Raw genomic sequence first — 20,877 nt, 5'->3', positions numbered from 1 at the left:
GTAACTAACTCTTACTTTCTGATAATCCTCTGTTTTGTAAATTATCTTAAAAGGGCTTAATGCTTCTTTATGCTGTAGCCTGTTTAAAAATAGCTTAAAATGACCTTAACATAAAAAACCCCACACAAACGCTATTTATACATTTAGTCCTAATGCTCCCCAGTTAAAATTAAATTTAAAATGGCTGCCATGCCAAAAGTGTACCTGTTCAAAAATGAGACCCGAGCAGGACATAGAAGAGAGCATGGAAACCTGTCAAAATTACATTGTGAGGAAAGGTACTGAGGTCTTCACTTACTAATATTAATATTAGATGTGTTCTGAATTTTTTTCTAAATTTTACCCACTATCATCACTGTAAAAATTCTCTAAGTAAATGTTTTGCTAAATAGAGCCAGAGACCCAATTAAAAATTAAAAGGAAAACCCTTGTCGTGAGCACATATAAAATACCAAAACTAAAGAGAATTTAGCCAAGAGAATGTTTGTGCATAAAGGAAAAGGTCCCAAGTTTTCAGAGCTAATGGTGAATCTTAGTTCTTAGGAAATTCATATGCAATTCCCATCAGGTTTTTTGACAATTTAAATAAGCATGAAAAAAATACCATGCTTCCCACACTGATAAACAGCCAGCCCTGTTGTGTGGCTGGAGAAAGGGAGTTGTGTCTCCAGGAACTAGCTGTCCCACACCCACAACAGTGGAGAAGGGTCATCCCAGTCCAAGGCACTCCCATACATCAAGGGAAAAGGGTGTTCCGGTTCTAGTAAGACCTTCCCCTCTATCCAGGGGTTTGTCCCAGTTCTAAACCTATGTGCCAAGACAGGGTATGGGTGGGTAGGATGCAGAGCCTGTTTATGTTCTAGCCAGCCATGCTCCTGAAATGTGGAAAGGAGAGGAGTCTGCCATGTACATTGGCCAAACCGGACAGTCTCTACGCAAAAGAATAAATGGACACAAATCTGACATCAGGAATCATAACATTCAAAAACCAGTAGGAGAACACTTCAACCTCTCTGGCCATTCAGTAACAGATTAAAAGGTGGCAATTTTGTAACAGAAAAGCTTCAAAAACAGACTCCAACGAGAAACTGCTGAACTTGAATTAATATGCAAACTAGATACAATCAATTTAGGCTTAAATAGAGACTGGGAATGGCTGAGCCATTATACACACTGTCTCTATTTCCCCATGTTAAGTATCCTCACAGCTTCTTGTCAAACTGTCTTAAATGGGCTATCTTGATTATCACTACAAAAGTTTTTTTTCTCCTGCTGACAACAGTTCATCTTAATTAATTAACCTCTTAGAGTTGGTTGGGCAACTCCCACCTTTTCATAGAATCATAGAATCTCAGGGTTGGAAGGGACCTCAGGAGGTCATCTAGTCCAACCCCCTGCTCAAAGCAGGATCAAACCCAACTAAATCATCCCAGCCAGGGCTTTGTCAAGCCTGACCTTAAAAACCTCTAAGGAAGGAGATTCCACTACCTCCCTAGGTAACCCATTCCAGTTCTTCACCACCCTACTAGTGAAAAAGTTTTTCCTAATGTCCAACCTAAACCTCCCCCTCTGCAACTTGAGACCATTACTCCTTGTTCTGTCATCTTCTACCACTGAGAACAGTCTAGATCCATCCTCTTTGGAACCCCCTTTCAGGTAGTTGAAAGCAGCTATCAAATCCCCCCTCATTCTTCTCTTCTGCAGGCTAAACAATCTCAGTTCCCTCAGCCTCTCCTCATAAGTCATGTGCTCCAGCCCCCAATCATTTTTGTTGCCCTCCGCTGGACTCTCTCCAATTTATCCACATCCTTCTTGTAGTGTGGGGCCCAAAACTGGACACAGTACTCAGTACACAGTACTCCAAATGAGGCCTCACCAGTGCTGAATAGAGGGGAATGATCACATCCCTCGATCTGCTGGAAATGCCCCTACTTATACAACCCAAAATGCCATTAGCCTTCTTGGCAACAAGGGCACACTGTTGACTCATATTCAGCTTTTCATCCACTGTAACCCTTTCTGCAGAACTGCTGCCCAGCCATTCGGTCCCTAGTCTATAGCAGTGCATGGGAGTCTTCCGTCCTAAATGCAGGACTCTGCACTTGTCCTTGTTGAACCTTATCATATTTCTTTTGGCCCAATCCTCTAAATTGTCTAGGTCCCTCTGTATCCTATCCCTACCCTCCAGCGTATCAACCACTCCTCCCAGTTTAGTGTCATCTGCAAACTTGCTAAGGATGCAGTCCACACCATCCTCCAGATCGTTAATGAAGATATTGAATAAAACCGGCCCCAGCACCGACCTTTGGGGCACTCCACTTGATACCGGCTGCCAACTAGACATGGAACCATTGATCACTACCCGTTGAGCCCGACCATCTAGCCAGTTTTCTATCCACCTTACCGTCCATTCATCCAGCCCAGACTTCTTTAACTTGCTGGCAAGAATACTGTGGGAGACTGTATCAAAAGCTTTGCTAAAGTCCAGAAATAGCACATCCACTGCTTTCCCCTCATCCACAGAGCCGGTTATCTCATCATAGAAGGCAATTAGGTTAGTCAGGCATGACTTGCCCTTGGTGAATCCATGCTGACTGTTCCTGATCACTTTCCCCTCCTTTAAGTGGTTCAGAATTGATTCCTTGAGGACCTGTTCCATGATTTTTCCAGGGACTGAGGTGAGACTGACTGGCCTGTAGTTCCCTGGATCTTCCTTCTTCCCTTTTTTAAAGATGGGCACTACATTAGCTTTTTTCCAGTCATCTGGGACCTCCCCCGATCGCCATGATTTTTCAAAGATAACGGCCAATGGCTCTGCAATCTCATCGGCCAACTCCTTTAGCACCCTCGGATGCAGCGCATCCGGCCCCATGGACTTGTGCTCATCCAGCTTTTCTAAATAGCCCCGAACTACTTCTTTCTCCACAGAGAGCTGGTCACCTCCTCCCCATACCGTGCTGCAGAGTGCAGCTGTCTGGGAGCTGACCTTGTCTGTGAAGACAGAGGCAAAAAAAGCATTGAGTACAGTAGCTTTCTCCACATCCTCTGTCACTAGGTTCCCTCCCTCATTCAGCAAGGGGCCCACACTTTCCTTGACTTTCTTCTTGTTGCTAACATACCTGAATAAACCCTTCTTGTTACTCCTAACATCTCCGGCTAGTTGTAACTCCAAGTGTGATTTGGCCTTCCTAATTTCACTCCTGCATGCCTGAGCAATACTTTTATACTCCTCCCTGGTTATTTGTCCACTCTTCCACTTCTTGTAAGCTGGTTTTTTTTGTGTTTAAGACGAGCAAGGATTTCACTGTTAAGCCAAGCTGGTCGCCTGCCATATTTACTTTTCTTCCTACACATCGGGATGGTTTGTTCCTGCAACCTCAATAAGGATTCTTTAAAAATACAGCCAGCTTTCCTCGACTCCTTTCCCCGTCATGTTATTCTCCCAGGGGACCTTGCCCATCAGTTCCCTGAGGGAGTCGAAGTCTGCTTTTCTGAAGTCCAGGGTCTCTGTTCTACTGCTCTCCTTTCTTCCTTGTATCAGGATCCTGAACTCTACCATCTCATGGTCACTGCCTCCCAGGTTCCCATCCACTATTGCTTACTCTACTATTTCTTCCCTGTTTGTGAGCAGCAGGTCAAGAAGAGCTTTTCCCCTAGTTGGTTCCTCCAGCACTTGCACCAGCAAATTCATGTTCTCTGTATATATATATCCTCACTACATGTTCTATTCTATGCATCCAATGAAGTGGGCTGTAGCCCACGAAAGCTTATGCTCAAATAAATTTTTTAGTCTCTAAGGTGCCACAATTATTCTTGTTCTTTTTTCTGGGTTATAGGTGGCCCTGCCCTTGACAAGAGGTCAGGGGGTGGGGTTGCATGTGTGTGCGCATTCAGGCTCCAGATGGCCGTATCACAGGGCTGGAATGGGTAGAGTGCCAGGGTCATGCTGTAGCCAGCCAGCTACAACACAAATACGGAAAGGCTGGGAATATAGCCTGCCCTACCTTGGCCACAGGGGAGGGGCATCTTCAGGTTGTAGACAGCCCTCATGGGTGGATCACACTGGGTTCTGTCTGGCTACATCTTGGAATTCTAACCATCTCTCCCCACAGTGCAGAAGGTGTAGGGAGAATGAGATAGTAGCAGCAAATTCAGTTTCTATAGTCTGACCCAGCCTCCTGGGGGGGACATGGGGCACCTCTGTTATGGCAGGACAGTTAGGGGAGTGGCACAATATGCCCAAATTCTATTCAGCCCTGCCCCAACACAGGGGAACGTGTTTGGTTTCCAACCAGACCAACATGTCACAGGCACTGGGTAGCCAGGTTCTAGCCAGCCCCGACCTCATCTGGGGCACACTCCAGGTTCTAGTATCCTAGAGACCAATAACTTACTGTGAAAGAATTCCTCGTAGTCAGTTCTCTCCACACAGCAAGTGTACATGCGCAGAGCCGCTATCTTAATCTTCTAGAGAGAAAGAAAACAACACCTGTAGTACCCACCAAAAGGTCACTATGAAGACTGGATAAGTTACACAAGCATACACAGTGATCTTCTATGATCAGATTTGTTTATCCATATGTTGGATTAGACACTCATTTTAATGCCCCTCCTTAAAGCCATCCCAAGGGATTTAAAAAAGAAACGTGAAGATGGGCCTGTTTTGTCTTTTTGATTTCCTCCTATCTCTCTTAATGTTGATTTACACTGTTCTGAGATTAATTTTGCACAAGTCACTTTTTAAATATTTTAAAAAATAAACCACTGATGTGCCAAAGACTCATCAAAGTTTCTCTTTTTGGCTTCAAATATACTCATAAAACAAGCATGTTTAAGGTGCTAAAAGAGAATCTCAGACGAAGACTTTGGTGATATAGATTTAACATGCCCCAAGACTTGGTAGTCTTGTTTACTGCCTTTCAGTGCAACATTAGCCTATTCATTACATTTTCTAAAAATAGGATACAGGCAGTCCTCGACTTCATGTTCAAGTTACGACGATTCTACATTGACACCCTGATTCAACTTATGACTATAGGTTTCGAGTTTACGACACTCGGTCCCGCAATGGAGTAGACTGTGGTTCCAAGTTCCGACACAATTGTAAGGAACCAATTGTGTCATAAGTCCGAGGACTGCTTATATACAAATCAGAGACAGAGAGGAAAACTCTTAACTGCTCCCTTTCACTCACCGTTGGGAAGGGACTCGGAGAAGTAGAGAATTCACAGCACTCTCCATCCACCTGCCTTTGGGACTGCTAGGGAACAATGAACCCACCATTTTAGGTGAACCCACCCCATAGGTGAACCATGAACCCACTGTACTAGCAGACCACCTAATCAGAATGTGCATACTCTGCATTTTAAGACGGCACTTCAAAATACCAAAAGGTGAATTTAAGTCTGATCTGACTACAAGGACACTAGGGAAATAATTTCCAAAGGAGGAGAACAGCTTTAAGGCACAATTGTTCTCCTCATTCAGTAGTGCTGAAGTTCTACCAGAAAAATGGAAGATTTTGACATCCAAAGCTCTCTTAATCAAAATTATGCCTAAACTCTTAGGTGCCATTACAATTACAATTTACAATAGAAAATGCAATCCACTTGAGTTCAGACTTTGTGACAACAAAGATTATCAATGCAAAATTATTTCAGTTAAGATTTATGGAACTTTTGTTCTGATGTATTGTTACCACTGCACAATGACTGAAACCCATATTGTTAATATGGGCCCCATCCCATAATTAATTTTCATCCTGTCTTTATAATCCTCCATTAAATATATAATCCATTTTCATTTGTTTTATTTTCAGTCTTTTCAATTACTCTTTTCACCATAGTACCTGAACATATTACAGACATTAATGAAATTATCCTCCCAACATCCATGTGAGACAGAGTAGCACAATCACTATTTTAGGGATTGGAAAAACTGAGGCACAAATATTAAGTGATTTGATCCAGGATCACACTGGAAATCTATAGCAGAGATCTCCAGCATCTGCCATATGTAATATTAAGCAAGTGGTAACAAAACAGAGGCAGTGTGGTCCACCTTTGTTGGGACCAAGAGAGGAAGCAACATGCAACGCTCTTCGGCAAAACCCTCTGGACAACTTGGAGTGGCGTTCACAAGCTCCCAAAGGGAATTGCTGCCAGCTTCCATTGCTGGAGGGTAACTGTGATGTAGGAACTTTGATGGATGAATAAAGTGAGGATATAAGTTTTTGGGAATCCAAGTGGCCTTCATTCATTTACACACCAAAATAATAAAACTCCTACTTGTGTCAATGGAGGTCCTGTGCATAAATCAAGGCAGGTTAATCAAGGCCTCTCCATATTGTGTGAGAGGCCTTTATATGGGTAGTATGAATGGGACTGTGCCCATAAATATCCCATCCATGTCACAAAGAACCTAGTTCTCAAAACAGATATAAAATAACCAACTACACCTCTACCCCGATATAACGCAACCTGATACAACGCAATTTCACCTATAATGTGGTAAGATTTTTTGGCTCTCAAGGACAGCGTTATATAGGGGAAGAGGTGTACACAAAAATATTAAGACTACCAAATTAATTGTGTTACCCATTTGTTATATTTCAGTGGTCCAGTGAATCCCATTGCTTCTATTATCTTTGTAAAGGCACCCACTTTCTCTTCAGATGGCTGCAGGGAATCTTTTGCAGCAAGAAACTGTGAAGTAAAACAAGGTAAAATCAAATAAAACACAGAATCACATGTTCTTATCCCAGCAATTCAATCTGATCATTTTAGACAAATAAAAAATAAACTGGAAATTTTAACTTCCGTTATAAGTTGTCTTTATAAGTAATGCAGTGCACAAAACTGACATACCAGCACTCCTGAGAACACGTTGCACCTATACACAGATTACTCACTGTTTCACTTTATTTAGAGTGATAAGAATCTGTATACACACCTCCAGCCTACTTTATTCGGGGCCTAACCAATAAATTAAAGTAGAACTGTAAAACATTAAAGATTGCCCAGACACAGATACACTAAATCACATTAGAAGAACTGAAAGACATTTACACAAAAGTTAGAAAATGACAGAATTAACATTCGTGCACTGTGAATTTGGTTACCTTATGTACACAGTCATATATGTTAAGGCAGAAGGGACCTTTAATGATCTTCTAGTCTGACCTCCTCTATTGCACAGATAATAGAATTTTACCCAATAATTTCTGTGTCGAGCTTATAAATTGTGGTGGAGCTACAGTGTATTTTTAGAATCCATCTTCATTTAAATACATCAATTGATGGAGAATCCATCATATACCTTGGTAAGATGTTCCAGTGATTAATTTTACTGATAAAAATTTACACCTTTTTAAAATGTTTGTTTTATGTCACCATTTCTAATAGGTATAGTTCAGAAATCTGCCTGCATATGCTGTACCCTTCTATACCAATATTCCAGTCATGTGTATTATCCCACCAAGGCCTGGTCTACACTACTCGTTTAAAACGATTTTAGCAGCGTTAAACCGATTTAACACTGCACCCGTCCACACAACGAGGCCCTTTATATCGATACAAAGGGATCTTTAAACTGGTTTCTGTACTCCTCCCTGACGAGAGGAGTAGCGCTGAAATCAGTATTACCATATCGGATTAGGGTTAGTGTGGCCGCAAATCGATGGTATTGGCCTCCGGGTGGTATCCCACAGTGCACCATTGTGACCGCTCTGGACAGCAATCTGAACTCGGATGCACTGGCCAGGTAGACAGGAAAAGCCCTGCAAACTTTTGAATTTCATTTTCTGTTTGGCAAGCGTGGAGAGCTCATCAGCACAGGTGACCACGCAGAGCTCATCAGCACAGGTAACAATGCAGTCTCCTGAGAATCGAAAAAGAGCTCCAGCATGGATTGCACGGGAGGTACTGGATCTGATCGCTGTATGGGGAGAGGATTCAGTGCTCACAGAACTGCGTTCCAAAAGACGAAATGAAAAAGTATTTGAAAAAAATTTCCAAGGCTATGATGGAAAAAGGCCACAGCAGGGACTCAGTGCAATGCAGAGTGAAAGTTAAGGAGCTCAGACAAGCCTACCAGAAAACCAAAGAAGCAAACGGAAGGTCTGGGGCAGGGCCGCAAACATGCCGCTTCTATGCTGAGCTGCATGCAATTTTAGGGGGCTGCGCCACAACTACCTCACCCCTGTCCGTGGAGTCCGAGGTGGGGGTTGTAATCTCAGCCATGACTGAGGATTCTGCGGACGGGGAAGATGACAATGAAGAAGAGGAGGACGAGCTTGCAGAGAGCACACAGCACTCCGTTAGCCCCAACAGCCAGGAGCTTTTTTTGACCCAGACGGAATTACCCTACCAGCCCTCCCAAGCCACTAGCCCAGACGGTGAAGCCATGGAAGCGACCTCTGGTGAGTGTACCTTTGTAAATATAAAACATGGTTTAAAAGCAAGCGTTTTTTAATGATTGATTTGCCCTGAGGACTTGGGATGCATTCGTGGCCAGTAAAGTTACTTAGAAAAGTTTGTTAACATGTCTGGGGATTGAGCAGAAATCCTCCAGGGACAGCTCCATGAAGCGCTCCTGGAGGTACTCCAAAAGTCTTTGCAGAAGGTTTCTGGGCAAGGCAGCCTTGTTCCGTCCACCATGGTAGGACACTTTACCACACCATGCATGTAGCAAGTAATAGGGTATCATTGCATGACAAAGCATAGCTGCGTATGGTCCCGGTGATTGCTGGCATTCAAGAAACATCCGTTCTTTATCTCGCTGTGTTATCCTCAGCAGAGTGATATCGTTCAGGGTAACCTGGTTGAAAATCAGGAATTTAATTAAGGGGACAGATGGCCATTTTCCTACTGGGCTTGTGGCCTGCTGCTTAAAAGAAATCCTTCCTTGCATGTAGCCAAGCGGGGGGACGGGAGGAGTGAAATAGCGATGAGCTTTTTCGCATTTGGCTAGCAGGGATCTTCCCAGCTACCAGCCACGCAGTAGGGTGATTAGCAGTGATCTTCCATGATACCAGCCATGCGGTGGGGGGAGGGGTAAAGCACTGTATATATGAAGGCTGCAGAAGCCGAAAGACAGTGGCTTACCATGGCCGCATGCAAGCTGAATTCTGATGCCCGGACCTGGGTCTGTGAGATCTGTAACACCAGAGCCACAGGCACTCAATATTAAGATGCAAAATGCGACCTTGTAGTGAAATCACATGTGCTATGTAAGGTGAATAGTGTTGTTCACTGTGAAAGAGTATAACCATTGTTCTGTAAAATGTACCTTTTTAAATACTTCTCTCCCTTTTTTCCCTCCCTCATGCAGCTGCAAATTTTTCAATCCTCCCTACTCCATCCCAAAGGCTAGCTCAGATAAGGCGGAGGAAAAAGAAGACGCGAGATGAAATGTTCTCGGATATCATGGAAGTAACCCGCAAGGAAAGAGCTCATCTGAATGAGTAGAAGGAGGTGGTATCAAATTACAGGAAAGATGCCACTGAACGTGAGGACAGGAGGGATGCTCGAGATGAGAGGTGGCGGCAGGAAGATCAGAGGTGGCGGCAGGAAGATCAGAGGTGGCGGGATGCAACTCTGGAGCTGCTGCGTGATCAAACTGACATGCTCCGGCATCTGGTGGAGCTTCAGGAATGGCAGCAGGATCACAGAGTGCCGCTGCAGCCCCTGTATAACCACCCTCCCCCCTCACCATGTTCCTTAGCCTCCTCACCCACCAGACGACTAAGAACGCGTGGGGGGAGGCTCCGTCACCCGCCCACTCCACCCCTGTGGACAGCCCAACCAAAAGGCTGTCATTACTGTGAAATTTTTTTAGTGGCCTTTTCCTTCCCTCCTATCCTCCTCCAAAACCCCACCCGGCTACCTTGCCAGTTCTCTCCCTCTTTTTATAATGAATTAAAAAAGAATACATGATTTTTAAACGATAGTGACTTTATTTCCTTAAGCAAGCTGTAATCGAAGGGGGAGGGTGGGTTGCTTACAGGGAATGGGTCAATCGGGGGGAGGGGTGGTGGTCATCAAGGGAAAACAAACACAGCAGTCACACCCTACCCTGGCCAGTGATGAAGCTCGTTTTCAAAGCTTCTCTGATGCGCACCGCTTCCTGGTGTGCTCTTCTAATCGCCCTGGTGTCTGGCTGCGCATAATCAGCGGCCAGGTGATTTGCCTCAGCCTCCCACCCCGCCATAAAGGTCTCCCCCTTACTCTCACAGAGATTGTGGAGAACACAGCAAGCAGCAATAACAAAGGGGACATTGGTTTGGCTGAGGTCTGAGCGAGTCAGTAATGTGCGCCAGCGTCCCTTTAAACGGCCAAATGCACATCCTACCACCATTCTGCACTTGCTCAGCCTGTAGTTGAACAGCTCCTGACCACTGTCCAGGCTGCCTGTGTATGGCTCCATGAGCCATGGCATCAAGGGGTAGGCTGGGTCACCCAGGATAACTATAGGCATTTCAACATCCCCAACTGTTATTTTCTGGTCTGGGAAGTAATTCCCTTGCTGCAGCCATTTAAACAGAGTAGTGTTCCTGAAGACACGAGCGTCATGAACCCTTCCCAGCCATCCCACGTGGATGTTGGTGAAACGTCCCTTGTGATCCACCAGTGCTTGCAGCACCATTGAAAAGTACCCCTTGCGGTTTATGTACTGGGTGCCCTGGTGCTCCGGTGCTAAGATAGGGATATGGGTTCCATCTATCGCCCCACCACAGTTAGGGAATCCCATTGCAGCAAAGCCATCCACTATGGCCTGCACGTTTCCCAGAGTCACAACCTTTCGTAGCAGCAGCTTAGTGATTGCTTTGGCTACTTGCATCACAGCAGCCCCCACAGTAGGTTTTCCAACTCCAAATTGATTCCCGACTGACCAGTAGCTATCTGGCGTTGCAAGCTTCCAGTGGGCTATTGCCACTCGCTTCTCCACTGTGAGGGCTGCTCTCATCTTGGTATTCTGGCGTTTCAGGGCAGGGGAAAGCAAGTCACAAAGTTCCATGAAAGTGCCCTTATGCATGCGAAAGTTTCGCAGCAACTGCGAATCGTCCCACACCTGCAAAACTATGCGGTCCCACCAGTCTGTGCTTGTTTCCCGGGCCCAAAATCGGCGTTCAATGGCTAGAACCTGCCCCATTACCAGCAGGATCTCCAAAGCGCAGGGGCCCGCGGTTTGAGAGAATTCTGTGTCCATGTCCTCATCACTCTCATCGCTGCGCTGCCGTAGCCGCCTCCTCCTCGCCTGGCTTTGCAGGTCCTGGTTCAGCATAGACTGCACGAGAATGCGCGAGGTGTTTAAAACGTCCACGATTGCAGTATTGAGCTGAGCAGGGTCCATGCTTGCTGTGCTATGGCGTCTGCACAGTTCACCCAGGAAAAAAGGCGCGAAACGGTTGTCTCCTTCTTTCACAGAGGAAGGGGTGAGGCTGTACCCAGAACCACCCGCAACAATGATTTTTGCCCCATCAGGCACTGGTACCTCAACCCAGAATTCCAAGGGGTGGGGGAGACTGCAGGAACTATGGGATAGCTACGGGATAGTTGCACTCACAGTGCAACGCTCCGGAAATTGACACTAGTCTTGGACCATGGACACACACCGCCGAATTAATGTGCGTAGTGTGGCCGCGTGCACTCGACTTTATACAATCTGTTTTACAAAACCGGTTTCTGTAAAAATCGGAATAATCCTGTAGTGTAGATGTACCCCAAGTCTCTACAGTGCCAACTCTGTCACAGCCATGATTATTCACTAGTACTTCTAGTTCTTCCTGTTTATTCCCATACTTCTTAATGCCCTGTGCTGCTATGCTGACAGCCTTGAATATACATAGGCGGCCTGGGCTATATTTCAGCACCCAAAGTCAGATGTATTCGCCAGCCACACCACTGAGCAGATGATGTGGCAGCAACAGTAGCAGGTCTTCTTCTATAGCAGTGGAACCAGGAAGCAGACAAAGAAGAAGAGCAACTGATAGTAAAAGACCAGTTCCTGGAGCAGGTTTACAGCATGCGGCATCATCTCTGGGTTCAGAAAACCAGCATGGATTGGAAGGAAAGACCTGGAATGCTCAGCAGTGGCGAGAACTACTAACTGTGGACATGCATCCGACCAAGTGGGTATTCACCCACGAAAGCTCATGCTCCAATACGTTTGTTAGTCTATAAGGTGCCACAGGACTCTTTGCCGCTTTTACAGATCCAGACTAACACGGCTACCCCTCTGATATTTAACTGTGGTATGTAACCTATCATTTAAATCAACTTCTGTATCAGATGACTGAAGGGTAGCTAAGGTGATGCCTATATTTAAAAAAGGCTCCAGAGGCAATCCCAGCAATTACAGGCCAGTAAACCTAACTTCACTACCAGGAAAATTTGTTCAGGACAAGATGCCTGTCTTAACTGCTACTCCATTTCTCTCACATATACCTCCATGCTTTCTTTCATACTGCCTTTCCCTTACACTGGGGAAAGACACTGTAAATATCTGTAAAGCCACTACTTTGTTCTCTTTCAAATCTCTCTTTAGAATTTAGCTCTGCCATAATGCCTACAAACCATTGCCATCTGACTAAGCCTATGCCAGTAGCAAGCTGGGATTGTTGTCAGGCATTGTATGCGAATGTTATTGTTCCTTCGTTCTCCCAACCCGCTCCCCTTCTTATATCTTGTGCACCTGTTGTATTTTGTCATTTTCTTAGCCTGCAACCTCTATGGAGCAAGGACCACCAGAGTTAGTATTTGCATTATGGTAATACCTCGAGGCTATCACCAAAGACAAGGACCCATTGTGCTAGGCACTGAACAAAAACATAACAGAGATGGCTTCTGCCCCAATGAGGTTACAATCCAAGTACAAGACAAGAGGCCACAGTAGATGTAATGGACAGATGCGGGTAGAAAAGGAAACAAAACAATACCGGTCAGCAGGATACGCTGTGTTCATAGCACACCATCATTAGTTACCACTATTAATATTTAGTATGACAGCATTAAACATTTAGTGAATAGCAAAATTTGCTATACCTCCCATCATCCCCCTCACCCACTCTCACACACGAGAAAGAGAGGGGAAGCATCCGGTCCCCTTTAAAAGTGGGGGCAACACTTCTGTCTCTTTTCTCCTGAGGGAGACAAGGAAGAATCTGCCCCCTATTATTACTTCTCTTCCCATCTCAGCCCCATCCCTTGCAGGGCTGTTTGTTGGACCTTTCCCAGCAGCTCCCTGTCACCCAGTTGGGGAGAGAGACGGGAACATGACACTTAGTGCTCTGCCTCCTGGAGGGATACCTGGCAGCTCTCAAATCACTGGCCTTGGTCTGTGATAACGTCTACTCTATAACATTTAGTGTTCCGACTGAGTAAGCTCATCCCCTGGACAATTTAAAAAAATCATCACATAGAAACATATAAATGTAGGGCTAGAAGGGACCTTAAGAAGTCATCCAATCCAGCCCCCTGCTCTGAGGCAGGACCAAGTAAACCTAGACCATCCCTGACAGGTGTTTGTCGTCCAGCCTGTTCTTAAAATTCTCCAATGATGGCGATTCCACAATCTCTTTTGAAAGCCTACCCCAGAGCTTAACTATCCTAATAGTTAGAAAGTTTTTCCTAATATCTAAGCTAAAATTTCTCTTGCTGCCAATTAAGCCCATTATTTTTAGTCCTACCTTCAGTGGACATGAAGAACAATGGATCACTGTCCTCTTTATAACAGCCCTTAACATATTTGAACATATTATCAGGTCCCTCCTCAGTCTTCTTTTCTCAAGACTAAACATGCCCAGTTTTTTTAATCTCTCCTCAGAGGACAAGTTTTCTAAACCTTTTATCATTTTTGTTGCTTTCTTCTGGACTCTCTTTGTTTACCTCTTTCCTAAAGTGTGGCACCCAGAACTGGACACAATACTCCAGCGGAGGCCTCACCAGTGCCGAGTAGAGCAAGATAATTACCTGCCACGTCTTACATCATACTCAGAGTAGTTATCAGTCTTTGCATCCACCTTATAGCAACTTCATCTACAGCACATTTCCCTAGTTTGCTTATGAGCATGTCATAAATGCCTTACTAAAATCAAAATGTAGCACATCTACTGTTTCTCCTCATCCACTAGGCCAGTAATGCTGTCAAAGTTATCCCTCTCACAAGTTAAAGGTGTCTGTACAGTGATTGCTACAACGAAGCCTCTGATAATAAACAATAGTATCAAACTATTCTAACCTGATCAGTGCTGTGAAGCATTCTCCTTTGCTGTGTTCTTGCACCACTGGTTTGTATCAATCCACCACATACTTTATTCAACTGGGGTCGGCCAGTCTCATGCCTCTGCTTAAAGTGACAAAAGAGAAGTGAGAACAGTGTTGAGGAATAAGCACTAAAATTGTGTGACATTCAAACATTCATTAATTTACAGTCAGAGAATTTACAGATGAAAAAGGCCTGTTAGGTCATCAAGCCCATCTCTCCGGGCCCAGTGCAGGTTTGTTCCCTACTGTGCATTTGGTAATATTTTGAATATCCTGTGGAATGGGCTGGCAGTCCCACGCATCTTAACATCACACAATTTGTCCTGAAATTTAACCTAGATGTTCTCTCAGATTTTTGTTCCATTAATCCTAGTCATACCTCCTTGTACAACAGTAAATAATTCCTCTCTCCTTGGCATTAACACCCTTTCAATGCCAAAGACGTTTTACATGGGTTGGTGATTTGATACTATAGTTATCGGAGTCCTATAAAAATGATACACCAGGTTACACAATCAGGTCACCCCCACTCCTAAACCAGTTACTGCTTAGCCAAGCTCCACATATTTATTTCTTATGTGAAACACAATTAGTAAACAAACATGGGTTGCAGTGTTTTCATGGCCTGCATGACACATTTATATCTCCACCACCTAATCTAGCTGAAGTGGTTCAGCCTTTTATCCAGTGTCTAATAGACATGGGCTTGAACAGAAGTAATGACTTGGGCTGGGGGAAACAGTCAGAAGAACTCTCTGAGATTATTTCAGCTCCCTTAATTAAGAATCATAGAAGATTAGGGTTGGAAGAGACCTCAGGTCATCATCTAGTCCAGCCCCCTGCTCAAAGCAGGACTAACCCCAACTAAATCATCCCAGCCAGGCCTTTCATTTCAGTTTTACAAGACCCCTTTTTCTAGAGGCTCAGGTAGCAGCACTGACAAGGACTATCCCCCGCCACTCTCATGTGCTAGAAGACTGTGACCTTTTATTTCATATGTGAGGACCTACGCAAATCCCCAATTCTTACACGCTTTAGAATAACGAAATATCCTACCTGAAGAGTGCCATAGAGCATTCTGTCCCACTGTGCTTGGGGCAAGGTTGATTGTATTAATCCACTGCATACTGTAATCCATTGAGGCATTCCAGTCTGGCACTTCTAGAATAGAGAGATCAGCAAGCACACAGTAACCAGCAGTGAAGGGAACATCCCAGGATTCATATATTCTACTGGAAACCAGCAAAAAGAGAAGACGGCAGGAATTTCCAGCTACATAATAACTATTAGTTGTGGGCATTCAAGAAAATCAAAACAATGCAAAGGCAGCTATTCCTACCAACTTGATGGTCATCCATAACAAATTCACACAGGAATACCCTATGCTGTTTTGCCCGTAATGCCAACTGGTAAGATGGTTACAGAAATATACTGATTCTAGTACGTACATTCTGATTCACCAACAAATGTCACGTGAGGTCTCAAAATGAAAGCTGGTGTCAAACTGGCCATTAATATCATTGGTTAATGTATGTGTATGGAATAGGGTGACCAGATGAGAGATGTGAAATACTGGGACGCGGGCAGGGGGTGCCGGCGGAGCAAAAAAAAAAAAACCCCAAGAGCCGGCGGCGGATGAAAAAACAAAAACAAAAGCAAAAAGAGCCGCCAGAGCATAGGAAAAATTGGTGGGGGCTGAGCACTCACTGGCAGTTCCACGCCCTGCCCCCCTGCACCAGCTCGCCTCCGCTGCGCCTCCACCTCCCCTGAGCTGGCTGCCACATCCTGCTTCTCCCCCCTCCCTTCAGCACTTGTGCTGCCATACAGCTGATTAGAGCAAGCCTGGGAGGGAGGGGTGAGGAGGAGGAATGCAGCATGCTTGGGGAAGAGGCGGGGCCAGAGCAGAGATTTGGGGAGGGATCCAATGGGGGAGGAAGGGGGCAGAGTCAGGGCGGGACCGGGGCAGGGGCACAAGCCCCCTCTGCCTGTGCGCCGGACGGCAAAATATCAGGACAATTTGCGTCCCAACCGAACGTCAGTACATGGGACAAACAAGTAAATATCGGGACAATCCCGAGAAAATCGGGACATCTGGTCACCCTACTATGGAGGGTCACTAGCAGAGGTGAAAAACAGGTTTTCCCCCAGAGAGGAGGTAAGAAATGTCCCTCTCTCTCTGGGGATGTATATACTCGATCATAAGACGATTCATTTATAAGCCGACCCCCCCCCCAAATCGATAAGTACAAATGGAAAATTTTTATAACCTGATCATAAGCCAACCCTATAATTCAGGGGTCAGCAAACTCTGGCTCCCGGGCCATCAGGATAAGCCGCTGTGGGCCGAGATGGTTTGTTTACCTCGAGTGTCCGCAGCCATGGAGGTAAACCTAAATAAACAAAGTCTCCTGGCACACCAGCTGCTTACCCTGATGGGCTGGGACAGCAACTGGTGGGGAATTTTTTTTTGGGGTGGGGGGGAGAAGAGGAGAAGCTGAGAGTCAGGGGAGTAACCCCTGTGACCACCCCCCACACGACCCCACCCCTAGCTCAGGACCCCCACACTCTCCCCATCCCATCCCTTCCCACCTTATCTGGAGAAGGCCAGGGAAGGATGTCTCTGGCCTGGCTGGAGCTGCTCCAGCAGGCTGGGCAGTGCAGCCGCAGCATGCTCCGCTGGGCCAGATCGGGCGGCACGGCCGCAGCATGCGGAGCTGCAGCTGCTTCGGAGGCTGGTGGGAGAGCAGCGTGCGGAGCTGCAGCTGCTTCGGAGGCTGGGGGGAGAGCAGCGTGGCCAGAAGCAGAGAGACTCTGGCCCCAGCTCTTCCCTTCTGGCTCTGCTGCCTCTCCTTGCTCCCTCTGTTGGGGGGAGGGGCTGTGTCCCACCTCTCTCTCTCTCTATATACCTGTTCATAAGCCAACCCCCTTCTCTGGTGCTTCCCATTTCTACTAAAAAAATCTGACTTATGAACAAGTATATACGGAAATTCTTCCACTCTACTCCGCGATGATTAGTCCTCAACTGGAGTATTATGTCCAGTTCTGGGCGCCACATTTCACGAAAGATGTGGACAAACTGGAGAAAGTCCAGAGAAAAGCAACAAAAATCATTAAAGGTCTATAAAACATGACCTATGAGGGATGATTTAGTTCAGTCTGGAGAAGAGAAAACTGAGAGGGGATATGAAAACAGTTTTCAAGTACATAAAAGGTTGTTACAAAGAGGAGGGAGAAGAATTGTTCTTCTTAACTTCTGAAGATAGTACAATGGGCTGAAGTTGCAGCAAGGGAGGTTTAGGTTGGACATTAAGAAAAACTTCCTAACTGTCAGGGTAGTGAAGCACTAGAATAAACTGCCTAGGGTGGTTGTGGAATCTCCATCATTGGAGATTTTTAAGAGCAGGTTGGACAAACACCTGTCAGGGATGGTCTAGATAATACTTAGTCCTGCCATGAATGCAGGGGACTGGACTAAGTGACCTCTCGAGGTCCCTTCCAGTCCTATTATTCTATGTTATCTAACATCCTCCTTAGTTACTAATGGATTGGAAAGTAGTTAATCATCCTCTCATGATCAGAGTACATCATCCTGCTTCTTACCAAATACAGAACAGAAATATCTGTTGATCACTCCTGCCTTTCCTACATCATTAACAATTTTACCATCTCCAGCTAGAAATGGGCCTATAACCAGTGCTTTTGAGTTTCTTTTGATCCTAACATATTTTAAAAGGTTAAGGGGTAACTTGATTACAGTCTATAAGTATCTACATAGGGAACAAATATTTAATAATGGGCTCTTTAATCTAGCAGAGAAAGGTCAGACAGGATCCAATGGATATAAATTTAAGCTAGACAAATTCAGATTGGAAATGAGGTGTAAATTTTTAATAGGGACAGTAATTAACCATTGGAACAATTTACCAAGGGTTGCAATGGATTTGCCATCAATGACAATCTTTAATTCAAGATTGCATGCTTTTCTAAAAGATCTGCTCTAGGAATTATTTTAGGGAAGTTCTGTGTGTTATACAGAAGGTCAGAGTAGATGATCACAATGCTCCCTTCTGGCTTTGAAATCTATATTCATCTTTGCCTATCTATAAAATAGTTATTTTCTGTTGGGGTGTGATACCTTTTGCATTAAAAAATTACCCTCTATAAGTTTTTAGAATCCCTAATCATGATTTACAACCGGCTGCATGAAACCTCCAGTATTTGTCTCCCAAACTGAAGTCCTTCATAACACAACTTTTCTTTCCATCATGTCCCTGTTTGATTTGGTGGTCTGTAACAGACTCCTCACCAGCACTCCTTCCTGTACTTTGTTAGTTAGCACATGAATGCATATGGATCAAAGATCCTGTGGTTCTGAGTTATCTATAACTGTAAAACAAATAATGATGTATTTAATGTAGAGTGCCAACCCTACTTCTTTCACCTGCTCTGACCTTGCTAGGCAGGATATAACAAGTGACTTAACTTTCCAACTATGCAAATTTCAGTAATGCCTATCAAATTTCTTCTAATCAATGAGAAATTTCCAATTCCCCATGTTTGTTACTCAGACTCCCAGCAAAAGTATATAAGCCATTGAAAAAAATCTTCTTTCACATTGATCCAATTTGTTTCTTACATTACAAATTCCAGTTTATACAACACTTACCTCCTTACCACCCTCCCCTTGCATTGGTAGTTTAGCAGTCTCCCGGACTGATCCAGCTAGTCTCCAACTGAGAACATTACCACTCCCCTCATCCCAGTGAGATGCAGGCTATCCCACTCATACAACTACCTCTCCCACTGAAACGTATCCCAAAGCTCCAACATAACCAAAGCCTTAAGCTTCATACCAGACATGCAGACAACATTTCACCTCCAGTATTTTCTGACTTCTACTACTTTGTGCTTGTGCACCATTGTGCTAAGTACTGTGCAATTCTTATTTGGTCCCTAGGTGCTACCACAATAAATATGATTAATAATAAGAGCAGAGACTCAAGCATGCACTTTCACTGCTACTGGAAGGACATGCGAGTTAAGATGGAAGAGATGTGCCTTCTCTATATACTAAAGTGTTAGAAGATCAAATTTTTGTCTCTGATGCTAACTGGACAAACTGCAACAATGACTAGCAAATATTGAATGAATAAAAAGTTTAACATTCAGGAAGTTAGCACAGCAGGTCACAGAGAACTGCAAACAGTAATTCTTGAAGTAAGTGTCTTGACATACAGGGTTCCAACAAGTGAAAAGATCATGAAATAAAAATCAGAAACTTCTACAAAGAATGGGGAAAGAAGGATTCAAAGTCTCTGATGTGGACCATGTTTGATGCTCCTATTCATGAATAAAGATCAAGAAAGAAACACATGTAAAGTGTAAGCTGATCAGTATTTGAGAGGGGTGGAGAAAAAGAGGTGTTTGAATGGCTGTTGAAAAACCACCATATGGAACAAAGGAATCCAAACTAAATATTCCTAATTCAGAATCTTTTCGAAAGACAAATCATTGTACTACTGGAGAGGATGGAAGTGCCGGGCTGGGGTATCCCAGACACTGCAACCTTGTGCTCCCAGCCCAGCTTCCCTCACCAGGGCCGGCTCCAGGCACCAGCCCAGCAAGCAGTTGCTTGGGGCGGCCAACGGTGAGGGTCCGGGTCTTCCGCGGCAATACAGCAGCAGATCCCTCGGTCCCTCTCCGAGCGAAGGGCCAGTCGCCGAACTGCTGCCGAAGACTGAAGCGGTGGCGGGAGAGCTGCAGATCGCGATCGCTGGGGTTGTTTTGGTTTTTTTTGCTGCTTGAGGTGGTAAAAACCCTGGAGCCGGCCCTGCCCCTCCCGGACCACACACATCACTGCCGACAACGGGACACAGCGCGGGGCCAAGGCTCCGGAGCCACCTTCTGTTAAACGCCGCTGGGAAGTTACCAGACATGCCCCGGCAAACCCGCCCCCCAGGGTAACGGAGCCGGGGGCCACCACTCCAAGGACCCTGTCACCCGCGGAGACCGCAGCCCCCCGGTGCATTTGTCGGCGGCTCCTGAGCCAGACCGTCCGCGCTGCAGGGAGGCTCCGACTCCGGCCGGACACAGCCGCTGGGGCCGTGGCTCGGGCTCCAACTCTGACCCATCCCGTCACTTACCACAGCTCTCACCAACGCCGCCATGACACTCAGAAGCACTTCCGGAACATGGTAACTACTTCCGCTTCTCACAGGCTAGTGGGGAGGGGCTGAAATCAAAACTGCGCGTGCGCATATACCTCCCTACTCGGCCTCCGTAGTTCGCACGCGCTGCGGGGAGTAAGAACTGTGCCGCGCGTGGTCACTATACGTCACGCGTCGGGGCGGAAGTGTGTCAGTCCCCTACCCTGCCCAGCAGCCCCGCGTCCTGGCCCGACACTGCGCTCCGAGGGCGCTGCTCTGGGAACAGCCCATCCCCCTCCCTGCGCCGGCTGAGTAGCTCTGTGAGCCGCGTGGCGGGGGGGCTCATTGGGAAAGCCCAGCCCCGGGGAGGGGGCAGCGTGGAAGCACGTGCTTGTGGGAGAGCAGAAAAACGGGGGGTGGGGGAGGTGGCTGCCTCCTGGCTGGAGCCTGGGAACAGGAGGCGACGT

General features: G+C 45.7%; 1 protein-coding gene across 4 annotated transcripts in view; it reads right to left on the bottom strand.

Moving 5' to 3' along the window:
* Positions 1-20,360, bottom strand: part of LOC120380873 (ubiquinol-cytochrome-c reductase complex assembly factor 1) — a 91,644-nt gene extending 71,284 nt beyond the window's left edge. The window contains exons 1-5 of one of the 4 annotated variants that reach the window (XM_039498759.1): positions 19,859-20,360; positions 15,321-15,425; positions 14,239-14,343; positions 6,597-6,704; positions 4,395-4,467 (exon numbers count right to left, since the gene is read on the bottom strand). In XM_039498759.1, the coding sequence (XP_039354693.1) occupies positions 4,395-4,467; positions 6,597-6,704; positions 14,239-14,343; positions 15,321-15,425; positions 19,859-20,200 (733 nt within the window). In that variant the 5' untranslated portion in view covers positions 20,201-20,360. Of the gene's footprint in view, positions 1-4,394; positions 4,468-6,596; positions 6,705-14,238; positions 14,347-15,320; positions 15,426-19,858 lie in introns of all 4 variants that reach the window. The other 3 variants (XM_039498758.1, XM_039498761.1, XM_039498760.1) reach the window with 3 other exon arrangements.
* Positions 20,361-20,877: the final 517 nt, after the last annotated feature.

The sequence above is a fragment of the Mauremys reevesii genome, linkage group 13 (assembly GCF_016161935.1).
Source record: "Mauremys reevesii isolate NIE-2019 linkage group 13, ASM1616193v1, whole genome shotgun sequence".
In the NCBI taxonomy this organism is placed as follows: domain Eukaryota; kingdom Metazoa; phylum Chordata; order Testudines; family Geoemydidae; genus Mauremys; species Mauremys reevesii.
Note: the sequence above shows the minus strand (reverse complement) of the source record. Positions and strands in the feature narration are given on the sequence as shown.